Raw genomic sequence first — 15,547 nt, 5'->3', positions numbered from 1 at the left:
TGACTATTAAGCGTCATAATCGAAAGTATTCATTCGACAATTAAGCGTCATAATCGAAACTATTCATTTGACAATTAAGCGTCATAATTGAAAGTATTCATTCGACAATTAAGCGTCATAATCGAAACTATTCATTTGACAATTAAGCGTCATAATCGAAACTATTCATTTGACAATTAAGCGTCATAATCGAAACTATTCATTTGACAATTAAGCGTCATAATCGAAACTATTCATTCGACAACTAAGCGTCATTAAGCGCAATTATTTAATTGACAATTAATCGCCATAATCGCAATGATGTCTTTGAATATTAAGCGTCATAATCGAAAGTATTAAATCAGCAGTTAAGCGGCACAATCGCAATTCTGTGTTTTTCAGATTTGCATCTGGATAGGCCTGTAGCGACTATTAAATCTGATCGCAGTTATTTGAGATAAGGGTGGGCCAGGGGCTAATTTGGGAAATTACGGATGACTTCAAATACATATTTATAAAATATTTTTAAAAATGCATAAATTCTGATTTCTGAACGCTTGAAAGAGTTGTGTCGCCTTTTTTGTTGTTAAAGAAAATGTTGGTTAAAAAAAACAATTTGGCCCATCCATTTTTATTGAGGTCCACCCAAAAGTTATTTCCTGGCTTTGCCCTCCTTTGAGACAACCGTGATTATTGTGCATTCAAATTCCAATCACATTTGAATTCCCAAATAAGTCATTATGCTGAATGAATGCCATGAACGGCGCATTTGTGTGTCACTCAGTTGAACGAGTCCGAGTGTCACTGAGACGCACCACGGAGGTCAACAAGCTCCTGTCCCGAAGAGTGCATGAATTGGTCTGATGTGCACGCTGACAGTAGAAGCTTGTGCCAAACTCTTGCGTAAATATAAACAAACAAGTATAAATTTTGATAGTGAATGCACTTTAAACGATCACGTAAGGGCAGATGTTCCTGGTTCATACACGCGGTGTTAATGACCCACAGTGACAGAGAACGCTTCATTTCTCTGGTGATGAAATGATGAATGAAATCTCAAAGGTTTTGTGAGTCATGGGTTTAGAGCATTAAAATAATGTGCGAAAGTGAAGAAATTAGGAAAGAAATATTTTGCTATTGCATAATATTTAAAAAATGTCAAATATATAAATATAATCAAATGTATGTAACAATTACATTTAAAATTTTTATTCAAAAAATTGGGAAGTATACGAGTGCCAAGGTGAAATTGACCAAAACTAAAGTTGACCAAAAACAGAGACATATTTTAAGTATTTAGAAATATTTATTCAACGTCACTCACACATATTTAAAGCCGTTAAAGGAAATCATAGTTTATCCCTATTATGAAGCACACATGCAGAAAACAAGCACACCTTTAAAATATGACAATTAATCGAGCCATTACGAGACAATTAATCGGCATAATCGCAATTATCCCTGCGACTATTAATCAGCATAAGCGCAATTATCCCTGCGACTATTAATCAGCATAAACGCAATTATCCCTGCGGCTATTAATCAGCATAAACGCAATTATCCCTGCGACTATTAATCAGCATAAACGCAATTATCCCTGCGGCTATTAATCAGCATAAACGCAATTATCCCTGCGGCTATTAATCAGCATAAACGCAATTATCCCTGCGACTATTAATCGGCATAAGCGCAATTATCCCTGCGGCTATTAATCGGCATAAGCGCAATTATCCCTGCGGCTACTAATTCGGCATAAGCGCAATTATCCCTGCGGCTATTAATCGACATAAGCGCAATTATCCCTGCGACTACTAATTCGGCATAAGCGCAATTATCCCTGCGACTATTAATCGGCATAAGCGCAATTATCCCTGCGGCTATTAATCGACATAAGCGCAATTATCCCTGCGACTATTAATCAGCATAAACGCAATTATCCCTGCGACTATTAATCAGCATAAACGCAATTATCCCTGCGGCTATTAATCAGCATAAACGCAATTATCCCTGCGGCTATTAATCAGCATAAACACAATTATCCCTGCGACTATTAATCGGCATAAGCGCAATTATCCCTGCGGCTATTAATCGGCATAAGCGCAATTATCCCTGCGGCTACTAATTCGGCATAAGCGCAATTATCCCTGCGGCTATTAATCGACATAAGCGCAATTATCCCTGCGACTACTAATTCGGCATAAGCGCAATTATCCCTGCGGCTATTAATCGGCATAAGCGCAATTATCCCTGCGACTATTAATCGGCATAAGCGCAATTATCCCTGCGGCTATTAATCGACAGTGGTGGCTCAGCGGTTAAGGCTCTGGGTTACTGATCAGAAGGTCGTGGGTTCAAGCCCCAACACCACCAAGACACCACTGTTGGGCCCTTGAGCAAGGCCCTTGAACCTATCTGCTCCAGGAGCCGTATCATGGCTGACCCTGCACTCTGACCCCAGCTTAGCTGGGATATGTGAAAAATAAATAATTTCACCATGTATATGCAGAAATGTATGTATAATGTGTGACAATTGGTCAAATTAAATTAAAATTAAATTAAATTAATTAAATTAAATTATCCCTGCGGCTATTAATCGGCATAAGCGCAATTATCCCTGCGGCTACTAATTCGGCATAAGCGCAATTATCCCTGCGGCTACTAATTCGGCATAAGCGCAATTATCCCTGCGGCTACTAATTCGGCATAAGCGCAATTATCCCTGCGGCTATTAATCGGCATAAGCGCAATTATCCCTGCGACTATTAATCGGCATAAGCGCAAGCATTTAATTGACAATAAAGCGACATAATCGCAATTATCCCACCAATGATTAATCGGCACAAGTGCAATTATTTAATTGACTATTAATCTGCATAATCGCAAAAATTTATTCGACAATCAAGCATCATAAGCGCAATTATTTCTGTGATAATCGGCATAAGTGCAGTTATTTAATTGACCATTAATTGTCATAATCGAAATTATCCCACTGACGACTAATCGGCACAAGTGCAATTATTTCTTTGAATATCAATCGGCACAAACGCAATAATGTCTTTGATTATTAATCGGCATAACCGAAAGTATTCATTCGGCAATCAAGCGGCATAATCGCAATTATTTCAGCGACAATTAATCGTCATAATTGAAATTATCCCACTGACGATTAATCGTCAGCCAAATTTCATAATCGTGACTGCCCAAATGACTGTCAAATAGCTTTTTCAGTGTGGTACTAAATAAAAAACAAAATGCAATTTTAGTGACACCCCTATTCTGATTTTCCTGAGAATAAAAATTTGAAAATTGAGTGATAAGTGGTGATCAAAATCAATCAAATCCCAAATTGCTCGATTTATTTTCTTGTCGCAATGCATTCTGGAAATTAGGACTTCACGTCAGGAAGGCAGCTCACTAGGTTTTGTAACTATTTGGGATTTTTTTGGAAGTTCCTTCGGCACATAGTGTCTCCTACGAGCTCAGAGTTTGAACACTAGCGTTAGTCCGTCGCCCACAGTGAGCATGCTCAGATTCACTCTGACGTCTTTGTGAAGTTTCTTGTTCATGTTATCGATGCTGACGGAGTCCACATCACCCTCTGCTGGATTCACTACTCGCCCGCCCCACAGGACCTGAGATAACGGGTCACCAGAGTTTCAATAAATTATGAGAAAATATCAAGAATGATGGCTGGTTAAAAGTGAAATATAAAGTTATTCCAAAGAGCAGGGACAGATTACCGACCGGGCCAATGGGGCCCTTGACTACCAGGGGGCACTTTAGTGCCCGGGGGTGCCCTGGGCTTTAAGGCTGCGCAATCTAGTTTGGTGATCCCCTCGCTCTTGGGGGGCCCTTGGAGATAATTGGCCCCAGGGCCTTTGCAAGTCATAATCCGTCCCTGCCAAAGTGGTGTGTGTTTGATACATTTCTGTGAATTCACTTACTGTCCATTTCTTCAAGTTACGCCTTTGTGCCTGTAGATGGCGCCAAATGACCTGTCTTATTACATTTTTTTTTTTATCCCCTTTTCTCCCAATTTGAAAAGCCCAATTTCCGCTACTTAGTAGGTCCTCATGATGGCGCGGTTACTCGCCTCAATCCGGGTGGCGGAGGACAAGTCTCAGTTGCCTCCACGTCTGAGACCGTCAATCCGCGCATCTTATTACGTGACTCGTTGTGCATCCGCGGAGACTCACAGCATGTGGAGGCTCATGCTACTCTCCACGATCCACACACAACTCACCACACGCCCCATTGAGAGAACCACTAATCACCACCACGAGGAGGTTACCCCATGTGACTCTACCCTCCCTAGCAACCGGGCCAATTTGGTTGCTAAGGAGACCTGGCTGGAGTCACTCAGCACGCCCTCGCGACTCCAGGGGTGGTAGTCAGCGTCAATACTCGCTGAGCAACTTAGGCCCCCCTAAATGACCATCTTTTAAGTAATTGCATTGAACCAAAAGCAGTCATTCATGACCAAAACAAGTCTAATTATCCTTTATTAAGATACTTCAGCCCTGCAGACTGTTTAAGCATCATAAGCACTTCCCCACAAATGACACAAAGCATATCTATCATTTTCTGAACGGCTGCGCATGACTTTCTATAAAGCTGTACAATAAAAGAACAATACTAGCCGTAAAAAATTATTACGAGTTTCAATATCGTCCTTATGTCATTGTAATGTGTGGTCATCAATCACTTTTATGATTTGTTTTCACCACAAATGTATTTTCCCTATATTTGGTCAAATCCTGGGCTTGATTTTTTTCCAAGGAAAGCCTAATAATATCTTACACTGTCCATCAAAGCACAACATTTCCATTTGTAATTCACGTCATTTTAACTGTACATTTTTACTAGTACTAGTTCAGTGAAGTGGCGCATTCGTTCAGCGGGTTGAACCAATGATGTGCTTCTTCACAGCATGCACTCGAATGCTATTGGCTCGTGCTGACGTCAGTATACAGGCATGAACGGCAGTAGAGCTCATTGGCTTGCAAAGGGAGGGACGTCAGTGAACGAAAAATGTTCGAATACAGGGCATGCTGAGTGACTCCAGTCAGGTCTCCTAAGCAACCAAATTGGCCCGGTTGCTAGGGAGGATAGAGTCACATGGGGTAACCTCCTCGTGGTGGTGATTAGTGGTTCTCGCTCTCAATGGGGCGTGTGGTGAGTTGGCGTGGATCATCGAGAGTAGCATGAGTCTCCGTGGTGTCATGCACAACGAGACACGTGATAAAATGTCGCGAATTGATGGTCTCAGACATGGAGGCAACTGAGACTCGTCCTCCGGTACCCGGATTGAGGCGAGTAACCGCGCCACCATGAGGACCTACTAAGTAGTGGGAGATGGGCTTTCCAAATTGGGAGAAAAGTCACATTTATTGCATCTTGAGGAGAAATAAATCTGAGAAATATATTTTTTTATATATTTGTATACATTTTTTATGTATTTATTCATGCTTACCGAGAGTGGCACCCGGTGGCAGAGGTTGGTACTGCATGCTAATTTAAAAATATATCGGAGAAAAAAATTTCAGAGAGAAAAATTATTTACATTTACATATATATATATATATATATATATATATATATATATATATATATATATATATATATATATAAAAAGTTTAAATGTATATATATTTTAAAAAATTATATATATAAAAATTAATAATTTTTCTCTGTCATTTTTTTTCTCAGATTTTTGTTTTCTCCTCAAGATGCAATAAATGTGTTTTTATTTTAAAAACTTTTCTTGCTTGTTAGCAATTAGCATGCAGTACCAACCTCTGCCACCAGGTGCCACTCTCGGTAAGCATGAAAAAAACAAATTATACAAATATATAAAAAATATATTTTATATATATTTTTATTTTTATATATATAAAATTGTAAATAATTTTTTCTCTCTGAATTTTTTTTTTCCTCAATTTCTTTTCTCTGATTTTTTTTTTCTCTTCAAGATGCAATAAATGTGATTTATTTACCCTTGCTAGCTAGCAATTAGCATGCAGTACCAACCTCTGCCACCAGGTGCCACTAAGTAAGCATGAACTCTTATGGTAACAAGGTGTCAGAATGTCTGTTTTACTTTATCTGCTGATTATTAAATGTTACGTTATAGTGTCATACAATAACAAGAATTCTTTGCAAATCTTAATAAAGAAAAAACATGTGTTAGACAGTCTTCTAACATATTTATGTTTAATATGGCATTCTTTGTGAAGTGTGACAACTGGAGTTACTTCTGGTTGTTTGATGACCTTCAGCGATGGGAATATCGATGCTGCCATTGATATTGCGCTTTTTTAAATTGTTGGGCTATGTAACCATCAAGTGTTACACTAGAACTATACATTTATAAATCAACAGATAAAAGTCCACATGCATTCTGTAACCTTGCGAGTATAAGACATTTATGCATAAAAGTTGTTTTTTTTTTTGTAGGACGTAGGCTCAGGATGGCAATAAGACTCAGGGCTTCTGTATGCAATAACTTACATTATCTATGGCGATTATTCCTCCTTTCCTGACCAGCTGCAGAGATTTCTCATAGTAGTTGTCGTAGTTCTGTTTATCAGCATCAATGAAGACAAAATCAAAAGTCTCGGCTTCACCTGCAGCCAACAGCTCATCTAATAACAAAGGCCATAATCAAAAGGTTATTTGATTATAAATTACACTTCAAAATGCTTCTCGAAAGAATCCAGATCTTACCGAGGGTTTTCAGTGCCGGCTGCAGACGCAGGTCGATTTTATGTTCAACGCCTGCCTAAGAGTATTTCAGAAGATAAAAAGGACAATTATTAGATTTATTAGATGGACTTCTGTGTTTCACAGAAGAAAGAAAGTCACTGGTTTGGAACAACATGAGGGTGAGTTCGTTTTAAAGGATTTTGCTCACTCTCGGTGTTACTCGCCTCTTTCCAGAAGGGTCTACCAATGTTGGTGAATTCCGAATTTACGTCACATCCAATCACCTTTCCATCTTCCGGCAGCGCGAGAGCAATACTCAATGCGTTATAGCCTGTATATACACCTAAAGCACACATACACATACACAGTTCAGCATTATAGTTTACATAGATGAATGTTTCTAGAATGTTTTGGGATCAATAATAATACCAATTTCGATAGCCTTCTTGGCCTTGATTAATTGAGCCAGATTTGCCATCAACTGCGACTGCTCACACGCCACCATGATGAAATTCCATTTATGATCCATCGTTTTCTATAAAATGAAATGCATTCAAATTTGAATTAAATGGTCTGCACTTATATAGCACTTTTTTAGACTTTACATTGTGACTCATTCACACCAATGATGGCAGAGATGCCACGCAAGGTGCTAGCCTGCCATTGGGAGCAACTTGGGGTTCAGTGTCTTTCCCAAGGACACTTCAGCATGTTGAGTCGTGTGGGCCGGGAATCGACCCGCCAACCCTGCGTTTTGGTCCTGGCACAAAATGACCAGCTAACATAATTTCACTAATCATATCAGCAGCACCTGGGAAAGTGTGAACGAGCACTAGTCAGGTGACATCACTCGATCATTCTGATTGGATGATAAGAGCAGACTGATTGCTATAAAAGGAGGGATGAAGTACTTCCAATCATTGTGTTCTTGTTCGCAATGGTTACCTCTAAAGAAAGACGTGTAGCCATCATCGCTTTGCATCAAAATGGCCTCACATGCAAGGAAATTGCTGCAAGGAATATTGCACCTGAAAGAACCATTTACCGGATCATCAAGAACTTCAAGGAGAGAGGTTCAACTGCAGTGAAGAAGGCTTCAGGACATCCCAGAGTGTCCAGCAAGCGCTAGGACCGTCTCCTCCTGAGAAGTCAGCTACGGGATTGTGTCTCCACCAGTGCAGAGCTCAATAATTGCAGGAGGTTGGTGTGAGAGCATCTGCACTCACAGTGAGGCGAAGACTTTTGGACAATGACCCGGTGTCAAGAAGGGCAGCAAAGAAGTCACTTCTCTCCAAGAACAACATCAAGGACAGACTGAAATTCTGCAGGAAGTACAAGGATTGGACAGCAGAAGACTGGTTCAAAGTTATTTCCCCTTCCAACTGTTTGGGACATCTGGAAAATCGATAGTCCGGAGAAGAAAAGGTGAATGCTACCATGAGTCCTGTGTCGTGCCAACAGTGAAGCATCCTGAGACCATCCATGTGTGGGGTTGCTTTTCATCACAGGGAGTGGGCTCGCTCACAATCCTGCACAAAAACACTGCCATGAATAACAAACGGTATCAAAACGTCCTGCAAGAGCAACTTCTCCCAACGATCCAGGAGCACTTTGGTGATGATCCGTACATTTTCCAGCATGATGGAGCACCATGTCACAAGGCAAGAGATATAATGAAGAGGCTCAGAGATCATTACATTGACATTTTGGATCCGTGGCCAGGCAACTCCCCGGATCTTAATCCCATAGAGAACCTGTGGTCAATCCTCTAAAGGCGAGTGGACAAGCAGAAGCCCACAAATTGTGATCAACTCCGAGTACTAATAAGGCAAGAATGGATCGCCAACAGTCAGGATTTGGCCCAGAAGCTGATATCCAGCATGCCAGAGTGAATTGCAGAGGTGATGAAGAACAAGGGTCAACACTGTAAATATTGACTCATTGCATAAATTGAATGTTTTTGCCAATAAAAGCCTTTAAAACTCATGAAATGCTTCTCATTGTTTTCCATTATACCATAGAAACATGTAAAAAAATCATCTTCAAATACTGAAGCAGCACACTTATACTTATATATTACTTTTGGCCATGGCTGTAGACTACATCTATATCAATGCAAACTAAAGACTATTAGCTATTCTAAAAAAAGGGGATTGAGCTCTTCGACACACATCTTCCAAATAAACTGCACTCATCATATGATTTAATGTGGTCTTCAATATACCAAATAATTGTAAGTAAAGAATAAAACAGTGCAATGCAAAATGAGTTTAGATTTTGACTAATAATAAACTTGGAGATGGAATTAAGAGTAAGCAGGTATTACCAGGCGCAGTTTTTTAAGGGCAGGGTGCTCCCTCAGAGAATGATTCAGGAGATATTGCATCACAGGGTCGTCCTTACCACCCACGTGACTTTTACCCGATGACATTCTTGAGAATTTCGATTTGCGTTTGCCTTGAGAAAGAAGAAATTAAGTAATTACTTTTGGACATGAAATATACACAAGTGCAAATATAAGATTACTTGTATTGTTAAATATGCCACATTTGACAGAAATTGTATTTATTGAAATGGCAAAATATATTTACATTATATTTATATATATATATATGCTTATAAGTTATTATAAAAAATTCATAAGGAGGGTCAACTGCATGGTAACATATTAGTGCTGCAACTAACGATTAATCGATTGGATAATCGATTAATATAATGATTATTCTGCGATTATTGCAACGATTAATCGTTAGCACTTAGCCGATTATTCAGCTTGTGCCCCGACTTAAAAGGTTGTATTAAACGTGCTTACTTACAATAAAGAGGACAAAATCATCTTTTAAAAATACCTCTAAATGACATTCGCTGAATTAAAAGGGGGGAAAATAAAATAAAAAAATACTTTTTATTAAAGGGTTAGTTCGTCACTTCTCACCGGAGCTTACGCTACGCCTACATCACACACTGGAACTCGACTCTCTTGTGAACGTGCAGGCCGCCGTTACTGGAAGCCAGTGATTATAGTTTGTAAAGTTATAAATATGGATATGTTTCTTACAAGTATCGCTTCAGAAAGCCTTTATTAACCCCCTGGAGCCGTATGGATTACTTTGTATGATGGATGGATGCACTTTTTTGGGTCTAAAATCTAAGGTACCATTCACTCCCATTATAAAGCTTGGAGGGATATTTTTTTAATGGGAGTGAATGGTACCTTAGATTTTGAAGCCCAAAAAAGTCTCCAATTGTGTTTGGCTGAAAGAAGAAAGTCACATACGCCAAGGATGGATTGAGGGTGAGTAAATTATGGGATCATTTTGGGTGAACTAACCCTTTAAGTTTAATTCAGTAAAGAAATTCACAGCAAAAAATCCTCGTTATCAAGCGTTTTTGTCTTGTTTTACATTTAAAATGGTCTAAAAATCCTTTAAACAAGAAACATTTACTTGAGAAGCAACATATAAGATATTTAGACTTGCTTTAAGAGAATGTATCTTAAATATACAGTAAGTGTATTTTGTATATTAGTGTATTTTTCACTTGTTCATACTTCTGCGAGTGCAGTAAAGACTAAATATACTCGTATTCAAGATCTATTCTCTAAAAGCAAGTCTAAATATCAGATATACTGCTTCTGGGGTGAATGCAACATTATTTAAACTATTTTTAGATATTTTAAAATATTTGTAATTTTAATATTGTATTTAACATTCTTAGATATCTATTTGTTCTTCAGCAGAAGCGGCTAAAGTAAATGTACGCTATTTTAAATGAGTTTTACATATTTATATTGGAAAACAAGCCAAAATGAAAAACAAATCATAAACGTATTTTGTTGGCGTGTATAACGGGGCGAAGACTTCCTCCCTCACTTTCGGTTCACTTCAATCCATCTTTAACTCACAAAATAACAAACTCTCTCTCTCTTATTAATAAAGCTGCGTATTGACAATGTTCTTCACGATAAGAAACACACAGTGACACATATATTATGATGCAATAACTCACGAGCAATCATGTTATAGTCTAGCTGCTTTAAGCGTGTGCGCTCGAGGCATAAGCGTCCCGTGACAGAGTGTGCATCAGCCGGTGCAGTATCAATCTCTCCCCCTTCGATCGGGACATTCACACGACGCATAGAAGAGGCGCTGACCGCACAGAGAAATGCCAGTTTCGGAGTTTGTAGTTATTTACATGATCTGCTTTCGTATTATTTGAAGTTTAATAAAGCTATAACAGTTCCCAAATTAACCTTTCATTATTATTATTATTATTATTTTTGACATTTTGCTTTTCTCAGCCGTGTCAAAATGTATCCCAATCTAATTGTCTTTTAATCTGAAATGTTTTCTTTATTATATACAATGCAACTGACCTCGTTGTGATTTTAATTAATTTAATATGACTTTTAAAATCATAAATAATTTTTAAATCCTTGCGATTTTCAAATTCATGAGCTAATACGTTTTGTGTGCTATTCAGCTTAAGAAAACATAATAATATATATATATTACACGCGCAATGGCGGACAAAAGTTTGGAATAATGTACAGATTTCGCTGTTTCGGAAGGAAAATGGTACGTTAATTCTCCAAAGTGGCATTCAACTGATCACAATGTATAGTCAGGACATTACTGATGTAAAAAAACAACACCATCACTATTTGACAGCAGCATCACTCCAACACCTTATCCTTGAGTAATCCCGTTACATGTATTCCGTTACTCACCTTATGTGCAAATCGCGTTTTTAAATCGGTTATATTTTTTATCTGTTGCAATTTTTAATAATGTCCCAACCTTTTTTAATACCCTTCTCTGTCATATTTTTGTATTAGGTTGCGATGTTAAATATTTAACCTTTGAAAAAAGATGTTTGCTAGTGTGCTGTAGCGCTGCGTTTTAAAGCACCGGAAGTCTCGGTTTGCGCTGGTAACGGAAACGCGTCCAGAGAAACACGAGATTTTGTTGATTTTTCTGGGACAGTTCTAGTTTGTCGGTTGTGTAGCTGATGCAAACTTTGATAATGCGCATTTACTTCGAGCATTACGACAGGACCTTTGTTTACATGCTTTTGTGAATCGTCACATGACCGCTCCATGCAGCCTTAATTATTTTTATTTTTATTTGTATTATTATGTAATAAATACTAAAACGGTCGTAATTTGCGATAACGTGTAATTTATAAATTATTTAAAATTTAATTTTACTTAATTTTCATTGAAATGTACATGCAGCTGTAATTATTATTTTTATTATTATTATGTAGTGAATACTAAAACGGTCGTAATTTGCGATAACGTGTAATTTATTTATAAATTATTTAAAATTTAATTTTACTTAATTTTTATTGAAATGTACATGCAGCTGTAATTATTATTTTTATTATTATTATGTAATAAATACTAACACGGTCGTAATTTGCGATAACGTGTAATTTATTTATAAATTATTTACAATTTTATTTTACTTAATTTTCATTGAAATGTACATGCAGCTGTAATTATTATTTTATTATTATTATGCAACAAAGACTAACACGGTCGTAATTTGCGATAACGTGTAATTTATTCATACATTATTCTAAATTGTATTTTACTTAATTTTCATAGAAATGTACATGCAGCTGTAATTTTTATTATTATTATTATTATTATTATTATTATGTAATAAATACTAAAACGGTCGTAATTAGCGATAACGTGTAATTTATTCGTAAATTATTTAAAATGTATTTTTATTAATTTTCATTGAACTGTCTAATCAAATGTCATATGAAAGCGAAACCAATTATTAAAACAATCCCGGTGCCCCTCCATAAACCACTTAAAGAGCATTTACATTTAACGTAGGCTATATATGCGTCATAAAATAAGCAGGGTTTCTTCTTAAACATGCACGATTTAAAGATACAGTACGCAACTCGTGACAAAATGCTTATATAGCCTAATGTATTATTGCATCACTATCATCTCCAAAATATGCTGCTGATTATTAAAATAAAGGAGTTTGTGCTCTGAAAGGTTGTAACTCACAAGTGTATCAGGTGTGGATTTTCTCTTCTGTTAATGCTTCGACTTTCTGTAAAATGCCTTCAGTTTTGGGGGTGGAGATTGATCAAACAAATCATGAATATTAAACATGACAGATCGTTTTGTTTTAGAACAATGCCTGGAGAAATGAAGCACAGACAGCCGTTATTAGAAACCCTCTTTAATTCCACTGAGTTACTCAAGCTTCACATTCCTCTGTTAAACTGACTCCTAAAATTACTCCAAATGTTGCACATTTATTATTAACTTGTATTACTCTTATTCCCAGTTTGCAATATGCATTTGCTTGGAAGTGATTTTTGCTTTTTCAAGACATTAAATTATCAGTAATGGAGTAATTATCTTTCGACTGTGAAATTAACAAGGTTCAGTCTGGTCAAAAATAGCTCTCACTAGATATGCAATTTATTTGTGGTGTATTAAAAATATTAAATAAAATAATACAACATTCTTCTGCACCACTCAGGCCAAACATAAGTAATTTTTTAATGACTGGTATATATATATATATATATATATATATATATATATATATATATATATATATATATATATATATATATATAATATATATATCAAAATTACTTTGAAGTCAGTTATTGTAATCATAAATAGATCTGTGCAAAAAATAAATTCATTAAAAATATAAATAAAATGGGCGTCCGACCCTTGTAATAAACAATGAAAGAATAACTTTGCAGAATCTGAGTGTTCCTGTACATAGATTGGCTGTAGTTTGTCAGATTCACCAGCAGATATCAGTGTTATCAAGGAACATTTAAATTGTACAGGTCATGATGACTTGCAGGAATTTCATTTTCAGGGCTGTCTAGAAGGTAACCGCCCAGCTTCCAAACTCTCGCGAGAGTCTAAATTTGATGTATCTGAGGTTAGATTTACAGGTACGCTTAGGTTTTGGTTTAGGCTGCAAATAAACAGTATCAACTATAAACTGTTTAGACTACAAATATATACTATACACGCAGTGAGTTGAACGTCGCATGCCACTCTCGCGAGACTATTGGTAATCAGAGGGTTACCTTCTAGACACGACTGTTTTACGGATATAAATCTCTGCAGCATTAAAGGAATATTCCGGGTTTAATACAATGGACATTTGTGACATGTTGTTGGTTACCCCACGAACATGCATTTTGAATCATTCTTCCTTTTCTTAGTAAAAAAAAATCTTGGTTCCTGTGGAGCACTTACAATGGAAGTGAATGGGGCCAAATCCGTAAACGTTAAAATACTCAGTGTTTCAAAAGTGTAGCCACAAGAAATAAACGCTATATGTGTGTAAACATGATTTTAGTGTGATAATATCGCTTACTAACCCTTTCTGTGTAAAGTTATAACTCAATTCAAAGTGATGCCCATGTTTCCAGGCATACCAGCTGTATTGCAAGAGCACATGTAGTGCTGATATTGTCTCCATGACAACTGCTAAGTAACACATTATGAATTCGGTAATATACATGTCTTCTCTCATCTCACTTAACTTTTGATCCATCACATCATCATTTAAAATGGAACAGACAGCAGAGATACATGAGAGGAATGATGAGCTTCGGTCTGTTTAAGTCACTTCTTACAGTGTATGATGGTATTAATGCGGCTCTGTGCAGTCTGCCCGCCTACAGTTTTATGGACTTTTTCCTTGGCATGTCCTCACAGGCGTGTGTCAGTGTGACTGATGGACTGTAACTGAGTCCAGAGGCTGAAAGCCCAGCTGGCATCCATCAACCCAATGAAACCGATAATTGGGCAACATTTTGAAGGGTGGTATTTGTCACTGAACTCGAGCTCAAACGAGATTTCAGCCCATAATAAAGACCTTATTGAGGAAACGGTCTACGGCGTGAAGAGGCGTTAAGCTGTTTCTGTTGAGTTTTGCACATGTGTAAATTAACGCCAGAGCTAAACCAGCATCAAACGGCCGCTGTTCTTCTCAGATCAGGTGGTTTGGTCACATGGTGGTTTTCCTTTCTCAGGAGGGTCGTAGTATCTTTTCATGCCCATATGTGCATGTGGTGGTGGCGTAGTCGGCTAAAGCACATAACTGGTAATCAGGAGGTTGCTGGTTTGATCCCCACAGCCACCACCATTGTGTCCTTGAGCAAGGCACTTAACTCCAGGTTGTTCCGTGGGGATTGTCCCCGTAATAAGTGCACTGTAAGTCACTTTGGATAAAAGCGTCCGCCAAATGCATAAATGTACATGCAAATGTGTTGTAATGTTGGGGTAGCCTATTGTAGACTCCCGTAAATATACTCTGGACAAGCACTCTGAGCCTAAAGATGTTGAGCATCTTTGGGCAGGGGGGTGGGGGGTCGTTTTGGGCTCTGTTCTGCATAATGCAGCGGCTAATTTTTGTTTATTGTGGCCCATTCGGCACCGCCCGCTCAGATCTCCCCATGGCCAGTCCACCCCAAAGTGCGTCGGCCCACCGGGAAAATGCCCGGAATGCCAGGTTACTAGTCCAGCTCTGCTGTACAGTCACATGAGTTTTAACAGAAGAATTAATGTAAGTGCTTTTTATAAAATGATAAGCGTCACATTTCTGGCGTTAAACCCTCCAAAAATAAACCCCATTGACTTACATTGTAAGTGTCTCACTGGAAACTCGATTTCTGCATCTTTTGAAATAAACGAGGGATGATTTGAAATAAAAACATTTTGTTATCAACATTAAAGCTGCGTACACACTGCCAGCGACTTTGTCGCTGCAGGTCGCCAGTGGCTGGCGGTGAAGTCGCTAGTGGGCGTTCCCACTACCGGTTGCCTAGTAACGTTTATAAATGACATTCT

General features: G+C 37.8%; 1 protein-coding gene across 9 annotated transcripts; it reads right to left on the bottom strand.

The window, feature by feature from the left end:
• Nucleotides 1-50: 50 nt before the first annotated feature.
• LOC127633735 (catechol O-methyltransferase domain-containing protein 1-like) lies at nucleotides 51-12,783 on the bottom strand. Of its 9 annotated transcripts, none has more exons than XR_007969244.1 (8): nucleotides 12,719-12,783; nucleotides 9,011-9,141; nucleotides 7,114-7,219; nucleotides 6,905-7,027; nucleotides 6,706-6,756; nucleotides 6,490-6,623; nucleotides 2,674-3,611; nucleotides 51-2,637 (listed from the first exon to the last, which is right to left on the bottom strand). XR_007969244.1 is itself a non-coding variant. In XM_052113017.1 (7 exons), exons 2-7 carry the CDS (start codon nucleotides 9,113-9,115, stop codon nucleotides 3,459-3,461), a joined length of 672 nt encoding a protein of 223 aa, XP_051968977.1. In that variant the 5' UTR covers nucleotides 9,116-9,141; nucleotides 12,719-12,783; the 3' UTR covers nucleotides 52-3,458. The 9 variants fall into 9 exon arrangements, 1 of the variants encoding a protein (XP_051968977.1); XR_007969243.1 differs by having other exon boundaries at nucleotides 51-2,602; XR_007969242.1 differs by having other exon boundaries at nucleotides 52-2,097; nucleotides 2,168-3,611.
• Between the last annotated feature and the right edge of the window lie 2,764 nt (nucleotides 12,784-15,547).

The sequence above is a fragment of the Xyrauchen texanus genome, chromosome 40, assembly GCF_025860055.1.
Source record: "Xyrauchen texanus isolate HMW12.3.18 chromosome 40, RBS_HiC_50CHRs, whole genome shotgun sequence".
Lineage (NCBI taxonomy): Eukaryota > Metazoa > Chordata > Actinopteri > Cypriniformes > Catostomidae > Xyrauchen > Xyrauchen texanus.
This window is presented reverse-complemented; position numbering and strand designations above follow the sequence as displayed.